The sequence below is a fragment of the Lissotriton vulgaris genome, chromosome 5 (genome assembly GCF_964263255.1).
Source record: "Lissotriton vulgaris chromosome 5, aLisVul1.2, whole genome shotgun sequence".
NCBI classification, from domain to species: domain Eukaryota; kingdom Metazoa; phylum Chordata; class Amphibia; order Caudata; family Salamandridae; genus Lissotriton; species Lissotriton vulgaris.
In genome coordinates this window covers 2,032,822,832-2,032,839,335 of record NC_141693.1, presented here as the reverse complement: position 1 = coordinate 2,032,839,335, position 16,504 = coordinate 2,032,822,832, and the positions used below count along the sequence as shown (strand labels likewise).

General features: G+C 51.3%; 1 protein-coding gene across 1 annotated transcript in view; it reads left to right on the top strand.

Moving 5' to 3' along the window:
- Positions 1-16,504, top strand: part of PIP5KL1 (phosphatidylinositol-4-phosphate 5-kinase like 1) — a 370,871-nt gene that overhangs the window by 146,937 nt on the left and 207,430 nt on the right. Inside the window, exon 4 of the mRNA XM_086924947.1 lies at positions 3,004-3,054. Coding sequence (XP_086781073.1) covers positions 3,004-3,054 — 51 coding nt within the window. The remainder of the gene's footprint in view (positions 1-3,003; positions 3,055-16,504) is intronic.

The following is a 16,504-nucleotide window of genomic DNA, read 5'->3' as shown; positions in this document are numbered from 1 at the left end:
ACTTTGGAAATGTAGTAATGAATTTCTTGCCATAGGTTTCTTGTAAAGTTCAGTGTTGAGATATCCTTGGTGTGGATATATCCTCAAATCTAGAAACGGCAGACTAGTCTTGGAATATTCACACGTGAACTGAAGAAAGGCATTGCGTTGATTGAGCCATGCATGAAATTCATCAATGGACGTGGATGATCCCCTCCAGGCCACGAAACCGTCGTCTATGTAGCGTTTCCAAGTCACCATGTGACTCGCATATGGATTGCTCTCGAGTAGCGCTTCAGTTTGCTCAAACTGGTGGACATAGAGGTTCGCTAACGAAGGAGCAAAAACACTGCCCATGGAAGTGTCGGACACTTGAAGAAACAAATCATTCTCAAATTTGATAAAAATTCTCTTTCATCGCCAAGGTCGCACATGACATGATGAAGTGGATAGGAGTCATGTGACCCCAATCAGTAGTGCTCAAAAGAGTTTCAATGACCGATAAGGTTTCATTCTGTGGTATGCAAGTGTATAATGACTCGACGTCAAATGAGACAAGGAAGTCCTGGTCTCCGTCGAAGGGCATATCACGCAAAATCCGTAGTAAATCTTTTGTGTCTTGTATATACGTAGGCATAAGTTTGACAAGGGGTTTCAAAAAGAAGTCCACAAAGGTAGAGAGGGGTTCCAAGAGGGAACCCGGACCTGAAATGATGGGTCTCCCAGGGGGGGGGGGGATCCCTTTATGTATTTTTGGCAATACATAAAAGTATGGGACCACCGGATGTAGAGCGATCAGGAAAGATGCTTCCTGGTCTGTGATCCAACCCTCTTCGGTAGCTTTTTCCACTAGTTTTTTATAGCCGCAGTCAGTCTTGGTGTAGGGTCCATTTTCAGGCACCGGTAGAATCTCTTATTATCCAGTTGCCGTCTGCATTCAGCGGTGTAAGTGTCTGAGTCCATAATCACAGTTGCGCCTCCCTTGTCGGCGGGTTTCACAGTGATAGAATCGTCATTGGCCAAAGTAGAGAGTGCCACCCGTTCTCATTTGGTAAGGTTATGATACTGTTGGAAATTAGTCTGGAGAATTACCTCAGCATCCTCTAGTACCGCTCTCTCAAAGGTCAGTATTTCAGGTCGCCATGTTACCGGGGGGTCTATAGAAGAGGGCGCAGATGAACGACAACCGGAAAGATTCAAAGTTTAAGACCAACTGAGGGCAAACCAGTGACCCCTAGGGAAGTAAACTGATGTTCCTTGCGGATAATAGGTGCAACCCGCCTCCTGTTTTTCCTGAGGACCGATTAGCCTGAATGATGTAATAGCCATTCGGAATTGCTGCTAAAGTATCCGGGACAGACTCTTCAGTAAGCCACGTTTCGGTAAGAAGGAGTGTATCAGGGTTTTCAAGCTGGTGTTTCACCATAGAGCGGGTATTCAGATAACCGACTGTCGCTCCCATTAACTCTTGAGCCTTGCGGGTATCGGAGGTGGAGGAGCACGTATTGTTGGGAGAAGGGACTTTTAGATAAATTCCAGGGAATGTATGTCTTTATCTTAGGATTCCCACCTTGTCTAGGTTAACTTTGGCATTAAAATCAATTTGAAAGTTACCCTCCAACAATTTCAAATCGTTGGAAGAGTACCAAAAATTTGGCCATATAGGGTGGCCCCAAGCCCCGTTCATCCGCGGACAGGTGCAGACAGACTTGCCTTTGGCGCGCCTTTGACGCGCCCGCTGCGCGTCCGGGAGGGCATCTTGTTTTTATCTCTTCTGATAGCCCGCCACCAGCCCGACAACCAGCCGGAAGTAGGGGTGGTCTGGGAGGGTAGGAGGTGTGCCCTAATGCGTTTCTCCGTAAAATTGGCACAGGGAAGCCGCGACGGACCGGAAACTCTGACAATAGAAGGTAAACAAATGAGCAGTGCAAGGAGTGCAAAGACGGTAGTGTGGCTCACTGGTTAGAGGCGGCAGACCCGAGAGCAGAGGACGGCCCGGGACCAGGGTTCGATTCCCGGCGCGGCAGGTTTCTGGACCAGGGTCAGCGGACTCGATAATTCTCTCGCCTCGGTGCCCACTCTGATCAGCGATCACACTCGGCAACTCTGGGCATTAGCTTGCCTCATCTTCACTAACGGCCCCACCAGACCGCCGGGGATGCCGGGTCTCACCCTGGAGATACCCATTAAGGGACCATCTCTCAGGGAAGCCAGGAAGGGTTTCGCAGCGGTCGAAGCGCCTTGGGACCCTACGGGTAAGTAGTGCGCTATATAAATGCCAATACATTTACATACATTTACATTTACGGTAATATAAACAATTTAAAAGTTAAAAAACATCGAGACAATATTAAAAAGTATTCTCAAATGTAGCCCAACCCAGCCAAGCAGACCTTGATTCTCTCCCTCCCTCCCTCTCTTGAAACTTCGTCTCTCTTCTTGTTTATTCTCTACACTCTCTTGAATCTGTCTTTCAGTTCTTGTTTATTCTCTCGCTCCTCCCTTTCTTGAATATTTGTCTCTCTTCTTCTTTATTCTCTCACCCCTCGCCCTGTCTTGAACTTTTGTCTATCATGTCTTGTTCTCTCGTCTTTCTCCTGCTCGCCCTCTTCTCCTTCACTAGTGACCCTCTCTCCCTCTCTTGGGCCTGTGCCTCTCTTCTTCTTTTTTCTCCCCTCTCTTGAATCTTTGTCTCTCTTCTTGGTCTCTTGTCTTTCTCCAGCTCTCCCTCTTCTCCTTGACTAGTGACCCTCTCTCCCTCTCTTGGACCTGTGTCTCTCTTCTTCTTTATTCTCTCCCCATTGCCCTGTCTAGAACTTTTGTCTATCATGTCTTGTTCTCTCGTCTTTCTCAAGCTCGCCCTCTTCTCCTTGACTAGTGACCCTCTCTCCTTCTCTTGGACCTGTGTCTCTCTTCTTCTTTATTCTCTTCCTCTCTTGAATCTTTGTCTCTCTTCTTGTTCTCTCGTCTTTCTCCAGCTTGCCCTCTTCTCCTTCACTAGTGACCATCTCTCCCTTTTCCTAGGACGCCCCGAGTGACACCGACTACAAGGCGGTTCTCACCCAGAGTCACGAGGTAAGTGCTTCAGTCAGCAGAGTGTGAGAGTGGTGGGAATGACAACATTAACCCCTTGAACCCCAGAAGATGTCATATGGTGGAGCCCTTCCTTTTGCTTTCGTTGTGGTGGGCAAGGAGAGGGAAGTACATGAAGACTTACAGGGGAGGAGGAGACTTCGAAGGATGAAGGGGAAGAAGCTGAGAATGAAGCGAAGAGAAGGGAGAAAGCTCGCCCAGCACTGTGCAGGGAGCTCCAGGGCAGGCTGTGAGAGGCCTGGTGTGCCGCTCTGACTTCAACCTGCTAGCTGACCTGTGCAGTATGTGAGCAGACCTGGCAGACTCCGTGCGTGGGCCTAGGGTGGATCTCCTGAGCCTGGAACTCAACTGGTGCACTATCCTGACACTCACCAGGTGACGTGTCCTGGCACTCACCAGGTGACGTGTCCTGGCACTCACCAGGTGACGTGTCCTGACACTCACCAGGTGACGTGCCCCGGCATTCACCAGGTGACGTGTCTTGGCACTCATCAGGTGTAGTGTACAGGCACTCACCAGGTCACGTGTCCTGGCACTCACCAGGTGACATGTCCTGACACTCACCAGGTGACGTGTCCTGGCACTCACTAGGTGACGTGTCTTGGCACTCCCCAGGTGACGTGTCCTGGCACTCACCAGGTACAGTGTCCCGGCTCTCCCCCGGTACAGTGTCCCGGCTCTCCCCCGGTACAGTGTCCCGGCTCTCCCCCGCTACGGTGTCCTGGCTCTCCCCTGGTACGGTGTCCCGGCTTTCCCCCGGTACGGTGTCCTGGCTCTCCCCCGGTACGGTGTCCCAGCTCTCCCCCGGTACGGTGTCCTGGCTCTCCCCCGTTATGATGTCCTGGCTCTCCCCCGGTACGGTGTCCTGGCTCTCCCCCGTTACGGTGTCCTGGCTCTCCCCCGGTACGGTGTCCTGGCTCTCCCCTGGTACCGTGTCCCGGCTTTCCCCCGGTACGGTGTCCCAGCTCTCCCCCGGTACGGTGTCCTGGCTCTCACCCGTTACGGTGTCCTGGCTCTCCCCCGGTACGGTGTTCTGGCTCTCCCCCGTTACGGTGTCCTGGCTCTCCCCTGTTACGGTGTCCTGGCTCTCCCCCGGTACAGTGTCCCGACTCTCCCCCGGTACGGTGTCCTGGCTCTCCCCCGGTACAGTGTCCCGACCCTCCCCCGGTACGGTGTCCTGGCTCTCCCCCGGTACGGTGTCCCAGTGTTTCTCTCAGTTTAGTCGGGCTGGACACGAGCACCACCACAGGGACACCCCATGCACTAGTGTCCTAAGTAACGTCCTTGTAGTCTCTCGCCTTTTCCGTCTGGTGGGTGCACATATAATATTGAAGAGGCGAACAGAATGAAACCGTGGATGGACAGCGCCTGCCACTTACCCCCGAAAGGTTTCTGCCTCAGAAGCACAGTGCCCCCAATCTGCTCCGCCTTCGTGTGCTCGACCTCTTGTCTATCCTAACCATCTCTGCAAGTGGCCGTCGGTTTGAAAACACTAGGCCAAAGGGAGAACGGTGCCTCCGTCCATCACCTCCTTGTGTTTGCTTGGTTCGCCATAAGTTGGCAGGGTATGCTCAGACGTGAGTCCCTTGCTCACTTTGACACTGGTTTCAAGATAGCCTGGCTAATGAAGGGTTATGAACCCGAAACCGGTCCCAGGATGTTTGTTTCCGGTCCAGGGAAGACATGGCTTGGCAGTTCGGGCTGGACTGTTCCCATGAGGCACAGGGTCAGACTGATTTGCATATGGCCATGTCTGAACTGGGGTGGCAGAGTGGGCTAAAGAACGGTGATGGATTAAACCCAGATCGGTGACTGGGGGTGAGTGTCTGAAAAGTTTCAGCTCTTGGCCATCAATTCCTTGTGTTTGCTTTCTTCCAAATTCAAGACACATTCACATTTCAGACTCCAAACCAGGAAATGCAGTCCCAAGGGTTAACGCACCTACTTCAGTGACTTGGTCCACCTGACTCCCCTCTTTCCAGAGTCTGCCTGTTTTAAGGCTCAGACTTGGTGCTGAGACAGATGTTCTTTCTTTTTGTTCAGGCCGCCTCTCTCCTTCCCATGGGCTGCAGTTTAAGGCCTGTTGAGTGCCCCTCGCTCCCTGGCTTCAGCTTCCAGCAGCTGGTATCGTAGCCTGCTTTCATTGTGTTGTTACTGCTACATTGCGCCCTTTAGTGTCTGCGCTCCGTCCTGAGCACATAACATTGCCGCATTGCTGAATTTAGCGTAACGCTATTATTGGAACAGCCCACATCGTGCCAATCTAAGTGTGCTGCTTACTGTAGCGCTTGTGTAGGCTCGCATTGCACTCTGTGATTATCTGTGCCTGAGTGCCTGCGCCTCTGCAAACCCCAATCTCGTCGTGTTTCCTTTCGTTTTTTTTTGCTGCCATCTTGTTTGTTGTGCCTTCCAGCCCGCCCCTCCACCCAGCTCCCGCCTCCCAGCTGACCCTCCCTCCCCCCGCCCCCTCCACTATCCACATATGTCAGATGCTTTTGCGCGCAGCGTTCACGCACAGCGTTTGCGCCCCATGCGCGCCGAAGGTAAGCCAAAGGTAAGCCCGTCTACGCCCGTCCGCGCCTGGACCGCACCCAGCGCCAGACCCCCTGGTCCACGCAACACCCACTCCTCCCGCATAACGTATGACGCCGCTATCCTCTTTGCCCTTAACCCCGGACGCACACCACAATGCTGCGAAGCTACCCCAGGACACACCCATGGTCCATTCGCTTGCCATTCCTGCAAGTTCGCCTGCACCAGGACCCACACCAAATCCACTACCTCCAAACACAGCTCCAACTCCAACCACCTGAAGTGCATCCTGCTGAACACCCGCTCGGTCCATAGACACGCCACTGAACTCTGGGACCTACTCGACACTGCATCGACAGACGTCGCCTTCCTTACAGAAACCTGGATGAACGCTTCATCAGGGCACGACATCGCCATAGCCATCCCGGACGCTTACAAGATCATCCGAAAAGATCGCACCAACCAAACAGGAGGAGGCATCGCCATCGTCCATAAGAACACCATCCGAATCACGACCAGCTCCGACGATAACCTCGCGACCGCCGAACACCTTCATTTCCAGATCCACACCGACCCCAGGACCACACTTAGCGGCACCCTCATCTACAGACCACCAGGAACCCGCACACAATTCAACGAAGAGATCACCGACTTCATCAGCCCACATGCCCTCAACTCCGAGAACTACATTCTTCTGGGAGACCTCAACTTCCACCTGGAAAAGAAAAAGGACAGCAACACCACCGCCCTTCTGGACAACCTAGCCAATCTCGGACTCAAACAACTTGTGGACACCCCCACCCACCTTGCAGGACACACGCTCGACCCTATCTTCACCTCCAGCAAACACATCTCCTTCGATCACACCACAGCTCTCCATTGGACAGACCACAACTGTGTTCACTTCAGCTACAAAAAGAGCACGACCCACAACCCCCCACAACCTATTCCTCGAAGAAACTGGAACAAAATCACCACCGACCAACTCTTCACATCGCTAAACCAAAACCCACCCGCCCTCTCATCGGTCCCAAACCAAGCTGCCACCAAACTCACACAATGGATCACCCACAGCGCTGACTAATTAGCACCCTTGAAAAACCATCAGATCAAACAAGGTAACAAAAAGACCCCCTGGTTCAACGATGCCCTTAAGAAGTCCAAGAAGTTATGTCGTACCCTCGAGAAAACCTGGAGAAAAAACCCAACCTCTGACAACCTGACCACCTTCAAGGACGCCACCCGCAAACACCACCAATTGATCCGATCCACCAAGAAATCAGCATTCAAGGATCGACTCGACAACAACGCCCACAACAGCAAGGAACTATTCAACATCATCAAAGAATTTACCAACCCCACCGCCGGCACCAACGACATCACTCCCTCCCAAGACCTCTGCGACTCGTTATCCTCTTTCTTCCTCAACAAAATCGCCGACATACATAGCAGCTTTGAAAACCAGTCCGATGAACAGCCCACTCCACCCATCGCCGTACCAAAACAGCACTCTCACAACCTTTTCACCTGGAACCCAATCACCACTGAAGACACCATCCGCCTGATGAACTCCATTCAATCAGGATCGTCAACCGACCCATGTCCCCATCACATCTTCAACAAAGCAGACTCCATCATCGCACCCCATCTCTGCGATGTCATCAACTGTTCCTTCAACTCCGCTACCTTCCCGGAAAGCTGGAAACATGCCGAACTCAGCGCCCTCCTGAAGAAACCCACAGCAGACCCCTCTGAACTTAAGAACTACCGCCCCATCTCACTCCTCCCATTCCCTGCCAAAGTCATTGAGAAAGCCGTCAATAGTCAGCTCGCTGTCTTCCTTGAATCAAACAATTCCCTCGACCCCTCACAGTCCGGCTTCCGAGCCAAACACAGCACCGAAACCGCCCTCATCGCAGCTACAGACGACATCCGAACGATACTGGACAACGGAGAAACAGTTGCCCTCATCCTACTTGACCTCTCCGCAGCCTTCGACACAGTCTGTCATAGCACCCTCATACAACGCCTCAACAACATCGGAATACAAGGAAAAGCTTTGGATTGGATCATCTTGTTCCTCGCCGGAAGAACCCAGAGAGTCCGCCTCCCCCCTTTTAGATCAGAGGCCACCGAAGTCATCTGCGGCGTACCACAAGGATCATCACTCAGCCCCACCCTCTTTAACGTATACATGAGTCCCCTCGCATCCATCGCGTGCCAACACAACCTCAACATCATCTCCTACGCAGACGACACCCAACTGATCCTGTCCCTCACCAAAGACCCAAACACCACCAAAACCAATCTACACGAAGGAATGAAAGAAGTAGCCGAATGGATGAAGAACAGCCGCTTAAAACTGAACTTGGACAAAACGGAAGTCCTCATCTTAGGATCATCCCCCTCTGCCTGGGATGACTTATGGTGGCCACCGGCCTTGGGTACAGCACCCATACCTACAGATCACGCACGTAACCTGGGCTTCATCCTAGACTCCTCCCTCTCGATGACCAGACAAGTCAACGCCGTCTCATCTTCATGCTTCAATATCCTACGCATGCTCAAAAAAATCTTCCGCTGGATCCCCACCGAAACAAGAAAGACAGTCACCCACGCACTGGTCACCAGCCGACTGGACTACGGAAACACCCTCTACGCCGGAACCACCGCCAAACTCCAGAAAAAACTCCAACGCATCCAAAACGCCTCAGCCAGACTCATACTGGACATTCCCCGTCATGCTGACATTTCCGGTCACCTGAAGGATCTCCACTGGCTCCCCGTCAACAAGAGAATAACGTTCCGTCTCCTCACCCACGCACACAAGGCCCTCTACGACCTAGGACCCAAATGCCTCAACACACGACTGTCCTTCTACACACCCACCCGCCAACTACGCTCATCCAATCAAGCCCTCGCCGCAATTCCGCGCATCCACAGATCCACCATGGGAGGAAGATCCTTCTCCTACTTAGCGGCCAAAACATGGAATTCTCTCCCCACTCACCTCCGACTTACACAGAATCACCTCTCCTTCAGAAAGCAACTAAAAACCTGGCTATTCGATAAGTAATGCATCCACCCTCCCTCAAGCGCCTTGAGACCCTCTGGGTGAGTAGTGCGCTATACAAATTCCTGAACTTGAACTTGAACGTTGGTCGTCAGCTGGCCGGAGCCCTGTTCACCCGGCCCTGTGTCCCTCTTGGCCTTTAAAGGTTCTGCTCGGCGTCAAGAGGCTCATTTTGTTGCCTGTTTTATTAAGAAGAGCAGGACGGCTCCTCTGGAGATCGGCTGAAGACAGAAGACGAGAACGGGTTCTTGCACAGAGGGAGGCAGGCCCTGGTGCCCGCGGAGACAGAGGCCTCACCATCTCTACAGACAGAGCTGAGCTCAAGTCGGATGCAGCTAAGTCCCTGTATATATAATGTGCACCCATGCGCAGACGGAGCAGAGACCATGTTCCCAGACGTCATTTCTTTCATGGAGCTGGAGCTGGGTTCCTGCACACACGAACCGGGGCCCTGGGCAGACAGAGTTCAGCTGAGCTCCACTGAAGACAGAGCTCAGCTGAGCTCCACTACAGACAGAGCTCAGCTGAGCTCCACTGCGGACAGAGCTCAGCTGAGCTCCACTGCAGACAGAGCTCAGCTGAGCTCCACTGCGGACAGGGCTCAGCTGAGCTCCACTGCAGACAGAGCTCAGTTGAGCTCCACTGCAGACAGAGCTCAGCTGAGCTCCACTGCAGACAGAACTCAGCTGAGCTCCATTGCAGACAGAGCTCAGCTGATCCAAGTCTTCAGCTGAGATCCACAGCATATTTACAACAAGGGGTGGTGAGGGACAGAGTCTCTGAATTAAACAGAAAGCTCTCACCCAGTCAAGAGATCAGGGCTAGATCCAACACCGTTTTTTAGCTCACTGCACCATCCCAGTTTCAGAACCTGGCTGTATGCAAATTAGTCTGTTCCTGTCCCAGTGCATGATGGGAACAGGGCAAACCAAACTACAAAAGCCAATTCTTACACTGGGAAGGAAACAAGCTCCCGGGGACCGGTTTCTGGCATTACAGCCGTCTTCGGCCCGGTTTGCTTGAATCCTGATGGTGCAATGAGCAAGGGTCTCACATCTGAGAATACCCTTCCACGCTTAGGGTGGACAAAAATATTTACAACAAGGGGTGGTGAGGGACAGAGTCTCTGAATTAAACAGAAAGCTCTCACCCAGTCAAGAGATCAGGGCTAGATCCAACACCGTTTTTTAGCTCACTGCACCATCCCAGTTTCAGAACCTGGCTGTATGCAAATTAGTCTGTTCCTGTCCCAGTGCATGATGGGAACAGGGCAAACCAAACTACAAAAGCCAATTCTTACACTGGGAAGGAAACAAGCTCCCGGGGACCGGTTTCTGGCATTACAGCCGTCTTCGGCCCGGTTTGCTTGAATCCTGATGGTGCAATGAGCAAGGGTCTCACATCTGAGAATACCCTTCCACGCTTAGGGTGGACAAAAATATTTACAACAAGGGGTGGTGAGGGACAGAGTCTCTGAATTAAACAGAAAGCTCTCACCCAGTCAAGAGATCAGGGCTAGATCCAACACCGTTTTTTAGCTCACTGCACCATCCCAGTTTCAGAACCTGGCTGTATGCAAATTAGTCTGTTCCTGTCCCAGTGCATGATGGGAACAGGGCAAACCAAACTACAAAAGCCAATTCTTACACTGGGAAGGAAACAAGCTCCCGGGGACCGGTTTCTGGCATTACAGCCGTCTTCGGCCTGGTTTGCTTGAATCCTGATGGTGCAATGAGCAAGGGTCTCACATCTGAGAATACCCTTCCACGCTTAGGGTGGACAAAAATATTTGCAACAAGGGGTGGTGAGGGACAGAGTCTCTGAATTAAACAGAAAGCTCTCACCCAGTCAAGAGATCAGGGCTAGATCCAACACCGTTTTTTAGCTCACTGCACCATCCCAGTTTCAGAACCTGGCTGTATGCAAATTAGTCTGTTCCTGTCCCAGTGCATGATGGGAACAGGGCAAACCAAACTACAAAAGCCAATTCTTACACTGGGAAGGAAACAAGCTCCCGGGGACCGGTTTCTGGCATTACAGCCGTCTTCGGCCCGGTTTGCTTGAATCCTGATGGTGCAATGAGCAAGGGTCTCACATCTGAGAATACCCTTCCACGCTTAGGGTGGACAAAAATATTTACAACAAGGGGTGGTGAGGGACAGAGTCTCTGAATTAAACAGAAAGCTCTCACCCAGTCAAGAGATCAGGGCTAGATCCAACACCGTTTTTTAGCTCACTGCACCATCCCAGTTTCAGAACCTGGCTGTATGCAAATTAGTCTGTTCCTGTCCCAGTGCATGATGGGAACAGGGCAAACCAAACTACAAAAGCCAATTCTTACACTGGGAAGGAAACAAGCTCCCGGGGACCGGTTTCTGGCATTACAGCCGTCTTCGGCCCGGTTTGCTTGAATCCTGATGGTGCAATGAGCAAGGGTCTCACATCTGAGAATACCCTTCCACGCTTAGGGTGGACAAAAATATTTACAACAAGGGGTGGTGAGGGACAGAGTCTCTGAATTAAACAGAAAGCTCTCACCCAGTCAAGAGATCAGGGCTAGATCCAACACCGTTTTTTAGCTCACTGCACCATCCCAGTTTCAGAACCTGGCTGTATGCAAATTAGTCTGTTCCTGTCCCAGTGCATGATGGGAACAGGGCAAACCAAACTACAAAAGCCAATTCTTACACTGGGAAGGAAACAAGCTCCCGGGGACCGGTTTCTGGCATTACAGCCGTCTTCGGCCCGGTTTGCTTGAATCCTGATGGTGCAATGAGCAAGGGTCTCACATCTGAGAATACCCTTCCACGCTTAGGGTGGACAAAAATATTTACAACAAGGGGTGGTGAGGGACAGAGTCTCTGAATTAAACAGAAAGCTCTCACCCAGTCAAGAGATCAGGGCTAGATCCAACACCGTTTTTTAGCTCACTGCACCATCCCAGTTTCAGAACCTGGCTGTATGCAAATTAGTCTGTTCCTGTCCCAGTGCATGATGGGAACAGGGCAAACCAAACTACAAAAGCCAATTCTTACACTGGGAAGGAAACAAGCTCCCGGGGACCGGTTTCTGGCATTACAGCCGTCTTCGGCCCGGTTTGCTTGAATCCTGATGGTGCAATGAGCAAGGGTCTCACATCTGAGAATACCCTTCCACGCTTAGGGTGGACAAAAATATTTACAACAAGGGGTGGTGAGGGACAGAGTCTCTGAATTAAACAGAAAGCTCTCACCCAGTCAAGAGATCAGGGCTAGATCCAACACCGTTTTTTAGCTCACTGCACCATCCCAGTTTCAGAACCTGGCTGTATGCAAATTAGTCTGTTCCTGTCCCAGTGCATGATGGGAACAGGGCAAACCAAACTACAAAAGCCAATTCTTACACTGGGAAGGAAACAAGCTCCCGGGGACCGGTTTCTGGCATTACAGCCGTCTTCGGCCCGGTTTGCTTGAATCCTGATGGTGCAATGAGCAAGGGTCTCACATCTGAGAATACCCTTCCACGCTTAGGGTGGACAAAAATATTTACAACAAGGGGTGGTGAGGGACAGAGTCTCTGAATTAAACAGAAAGCTCTCACCCAGTCAAGAGATCAGGGCTAGATCCAACACCGTTTTTTAGCTCACTGCACCATCCCAGTTTCAGAACCTGGCTGTATGCAAATTAGTCTGTTCCTGTCCCAGTGCATGATGGGAACAGGGCAAACCAAACTACAAAAGCCAATTCTTACACTGGGAAGGAAACAAGCTCCCGGGGACCGGTTTCTGGCATTACAGCCGTCTTCGGCCCGGTTTGCTTGAATCCTGATGGTGCAATGAGCAAGGGTCTCACATCTGAGAATACCCTTCCACGCTTAGGGTGGACAAAAATATTTACAACAAGGGGTGGTGAGGGACAGAGTCTCTGAATTAAACAGAAAGCTCTCACCCAGTCAAGAGATCAGGGCTAGATCCAACACCGTTTTTTAGCTCACTGCACCATCCCAGTTTCAGAACCTGGCTGTATGCAAATTAGTCTGTTCCTGTCCCAGTGCATGATGGGAACAGGGCAAACCAAACTACAAAAGCCAATTCTTACACTGGGAAGGAAACAAGCTCCCGGGGACCGGTTTCTGGCATTACAGCCGTCTTCGGCCCGGTTTGCTTGAATCCTGATGGTGCAATGAGCAAGGGTCTCACATCTGAGAATACCGTTCCACGCTTAGGGTGGACAAAAATATTTACAACAAGGGGTGGTGAGGGACAGAGTCTCTGAATTAAACAGAAAGCTCTCACCCAGTCAAGAGATCAGGGCTAGATCCAACACCGTTTTTTAGCTCACTGCACCATCCCAGTTTCAGAACCTGGCTGTATGCAAATTAGTCTGTTCCTGTCCCAGTGCATGATGGGAACAGGGCAAACCAAACTACAAAAGCCAATTCTTACACTGGGAAGGAAACAAGCTCCCGGGGACCGGTTTCTGGCATTACAGCCGTCTTCGGCCCGGTTTGCTTGAATCCTGATGGTGCAATGAGCAAGGGTCTCACATCTGAGAATACCCTTCCACGCTTAGGGTGGACAAAAATATTTACAACAAGGGGTGGTGAGGGACAGAGTCTCTGAATTAAACAGAAAGCTCTCACCCAGTCAAGAGATCAGGGCTAGATCCAACACCGTTTTTTAGCTCACTGCACCATCCCAGTTTCAGAACCTGGCTGTATGCAAATTAGTCTGTTCCTGTCCCAGTGCATGATGGGAACAGGGCAAACCAAACTACAAAAGCCAATTATTACACTGGGAAGGAAACAAGCTCCCGGGGACCGGTTTCTGGCATTACAGCCGTCTTCGGCCCGGTTTGCTTGAATCCTGATGGTGCAATGAGCAAGGGTCTCACATCTGAGAATACCCTTCCACGCTTAGGGTGGACAAAAATATTTACAACAAGGGGTGGTGAGGGACAGAGTCTCTGAATTAAACAAAGCTCTCACCCAGTCAAGAGATCAGGGCTAGATCCAACACCGTTTTTTAGCTCACTGCACCATCCCAGTTTCAGAACCTGGCTGTATGCAAATTAGTCTGTTCCTGTCCCAGTGCATGATGGGAACAGGGCAAACCAAACTACAAAAGCCAATTCTTACACTGGGAAGGAAACAAGCTCCCGGGGACCGGTTTCTGGCATTACAGCCGTCTTCGGCCCGGTTTGCTTGAATCCTGATGGTGCAATGAGCAAGGGTCTCACATCTGAGAATACCCTTCCACGCTTAGGGTGGACAAAAATATTTACAACAAGGGGTGGTGAGGGACAGAGTCTCTGAATTAAACAGAAAGCTCTCACCCAGTCAAGAGATCAGGGCTAGATCCAACACCGTTTTTTAGCTCACTGCACCATCCCAGTTTCAGAACCTGGCTGTATGCAAATTAGTCTGTTCCTGTCCCAGTGCATGATGGGAACAGGGCAAACCAAACTACAAAAGCCAATTCTTACACTGGGAAGGAAACAAGCTCCCGGGGACCGGTTTCTGGCATTACAGCCGTCTTCGGCCCGGTTTGCTTGAATCCTAATGGTGCAATGAGCAAGGGTCTCACATCTGAGAATACCCTTCCACGCTTAGGGTGGACAAAAATATTTACAACAAGGGGTGGTGAGGGACAGAGTCTCTGAATTAAACAGAAAGCTCTCACCCAGTCAAGAGATCAGGGCTAGATCCAACACCGTTTTTTAGCTCACTGCACCATCCCAGTTTCAGAACCTGGCTGTATGCAAATTAGTCTGTTCCTGTCCCAGTGCATGATGGGAACAGGGCAAACCAAACTACAAAAGCCAATTCTTACACTGGGAAGGAAACAAGCTCCCGGGGACCGGTTTCTGGCATTACAGCCGTCTTCGGCCCGGTTTGCTTGAATCCTGATGGTGCAATGAGCAAGGGTCTCACATCTGAGAATACCCTTCCACGCTTAGGGTGGACAAAAATATTTACAACAAGGGGTGGTGAGGGACAGAGTCTCTGAATTAAACAGAAAGCTCTCACCCAGTCAAGAGATCAGGGCTAGATCCAACACCGTTTTTTAGCTCACTGCACCATCCCAGTTTCAGAACCTGGCTGTATGCAAATAGTCTGTTCCTGTCCCAGTGCATGATGGGAACAGGGCAAACCAAACTACAAAAGCCAATTCTTACACTGGGAAGGAAACAAGCTCCCGGGGACCGGTTTCTGGCATTACAGCCGTCTTCGGCCCGGTTTGCTTGAATCCTGATGGTGCAATGAGCAAGGGTCTCACATCTGAGAATACCCTTCCACGCTTAGGGTGGACAAAAATATTTACAACAAGGGGTGGTGAGGGACAGAGTCTCTGAATTAAACAGAAAGCTCTCACCCAGTCAAGAGATCAGGGCTAGATCCAACACCGTTTTTTAGCTCACTGCACCATCCCAGTTTCAGAACCTGGCTGTATGCAAATTAGTCTGTTCCTGTCCCAGTGCATGATGGGAACAGGGCAAACCAAACTACAAAAGCCAATTCTTACACTGGGAAGGAAACAAGCTCCCGGGGACCGGTTTCTGGCATTACAGCCGTCTTCGGCCCGGTTTGCTTGAATCCTGATGGTGCAATGAGCAAGGGTCTCACATCTGAGAATACCCTTCCACGCTTAGGGTGGACAAAAATATTTACAACAAGGGGTGGTGAGGGACAGAGTCTCTGAATTAAACAGAAAGCTCTCACCCAGTCAAGAGATCAGGGCTAGATCCAACACCGTTTTTTAGCTCACTGCACCATCCCAGTTTCAGAACCTGGCTGTATGCAAATTAGTCTGTTCCTGTCCCAGTGCATGATGGGAACAGGGCAAACCAAACTACAAAAGCCAATTCTTACACTGGGAAGGAAGCAAGCTCCCGGGGACCGGTTTCTGGCATTACAGCCGTCTTCGGCCCGGTTTGCTTGAATCCTGATGGTGCAATGAGCAAGGGTCTCACATCTGAGAATACCCTTCCACGCTTAGGGTGGACAAAAATATTTACAACAAGGGGTGGTGAGGGACAGAGTCTCTGAATTAAACAGAAAGCTCTCACCCAGTCAAGAGATCAGGGCTAGATCCAACACCGTTTTTTAGCTCACTGCACCATCCCAGTTTCAGAACCTGGCTGTATGCAAATTAGTCTGTTCCTGTCCCAGTGCATGATGGGAACAGGGCAAACCAAACTACAAAAGCCAATTCTTACACTGGGAAGGAAACAAGCTCCCGGGGACCGGTTTCTGGCATTACAGCCGTCTTCGGCCCGGTTTGCTTGAATCCTGATGGTGCAATGAGCAAGGGTCCACTGCAGACAGAACTCAGCTGAGCTCCATTGCAGACAGAGCTCAGCTGATCCAAGTCTTCAGCTGAGATCCACAGCAGACAGAGCTCAGCTGAGCTCCACTGCAGACAGAGCTCAGCTGAGCTCCACGGCAGACAGAGCTCAGCTGAGCTCCACTGCAGACAGAGCTCAGCTGAGCTCCACTGCAGACAGAGCTCAGCTGAGCTCCATTGCAGACAGAGCTCAGCTGAGCTCCACTGCAGACAGAGCTCAGCTGAGCTCCACTGCAGACAGAGCTCAGCTAAGCTCCACTGCGGACAGGGCTCAGCTGAGCTCCACTGCGGACAGAGCTCAGCTGAGCTCCACTGCAGCATGAGCTCAGCTGAGCTCCACTGCAGACAGAGCTCAGCTGATCCAAGTCTTCAGCTGAGCTCCACAGCAGACAGAACTCAGCTGAGCTCCACTGCAGACAGAGCTCAGCTGAGCTTCAGGGCATACAAAGCTCAGCTGAGCTCCACTGGAGACAGAGCTCAGCTGAGCTCCACTGCAGACAGAT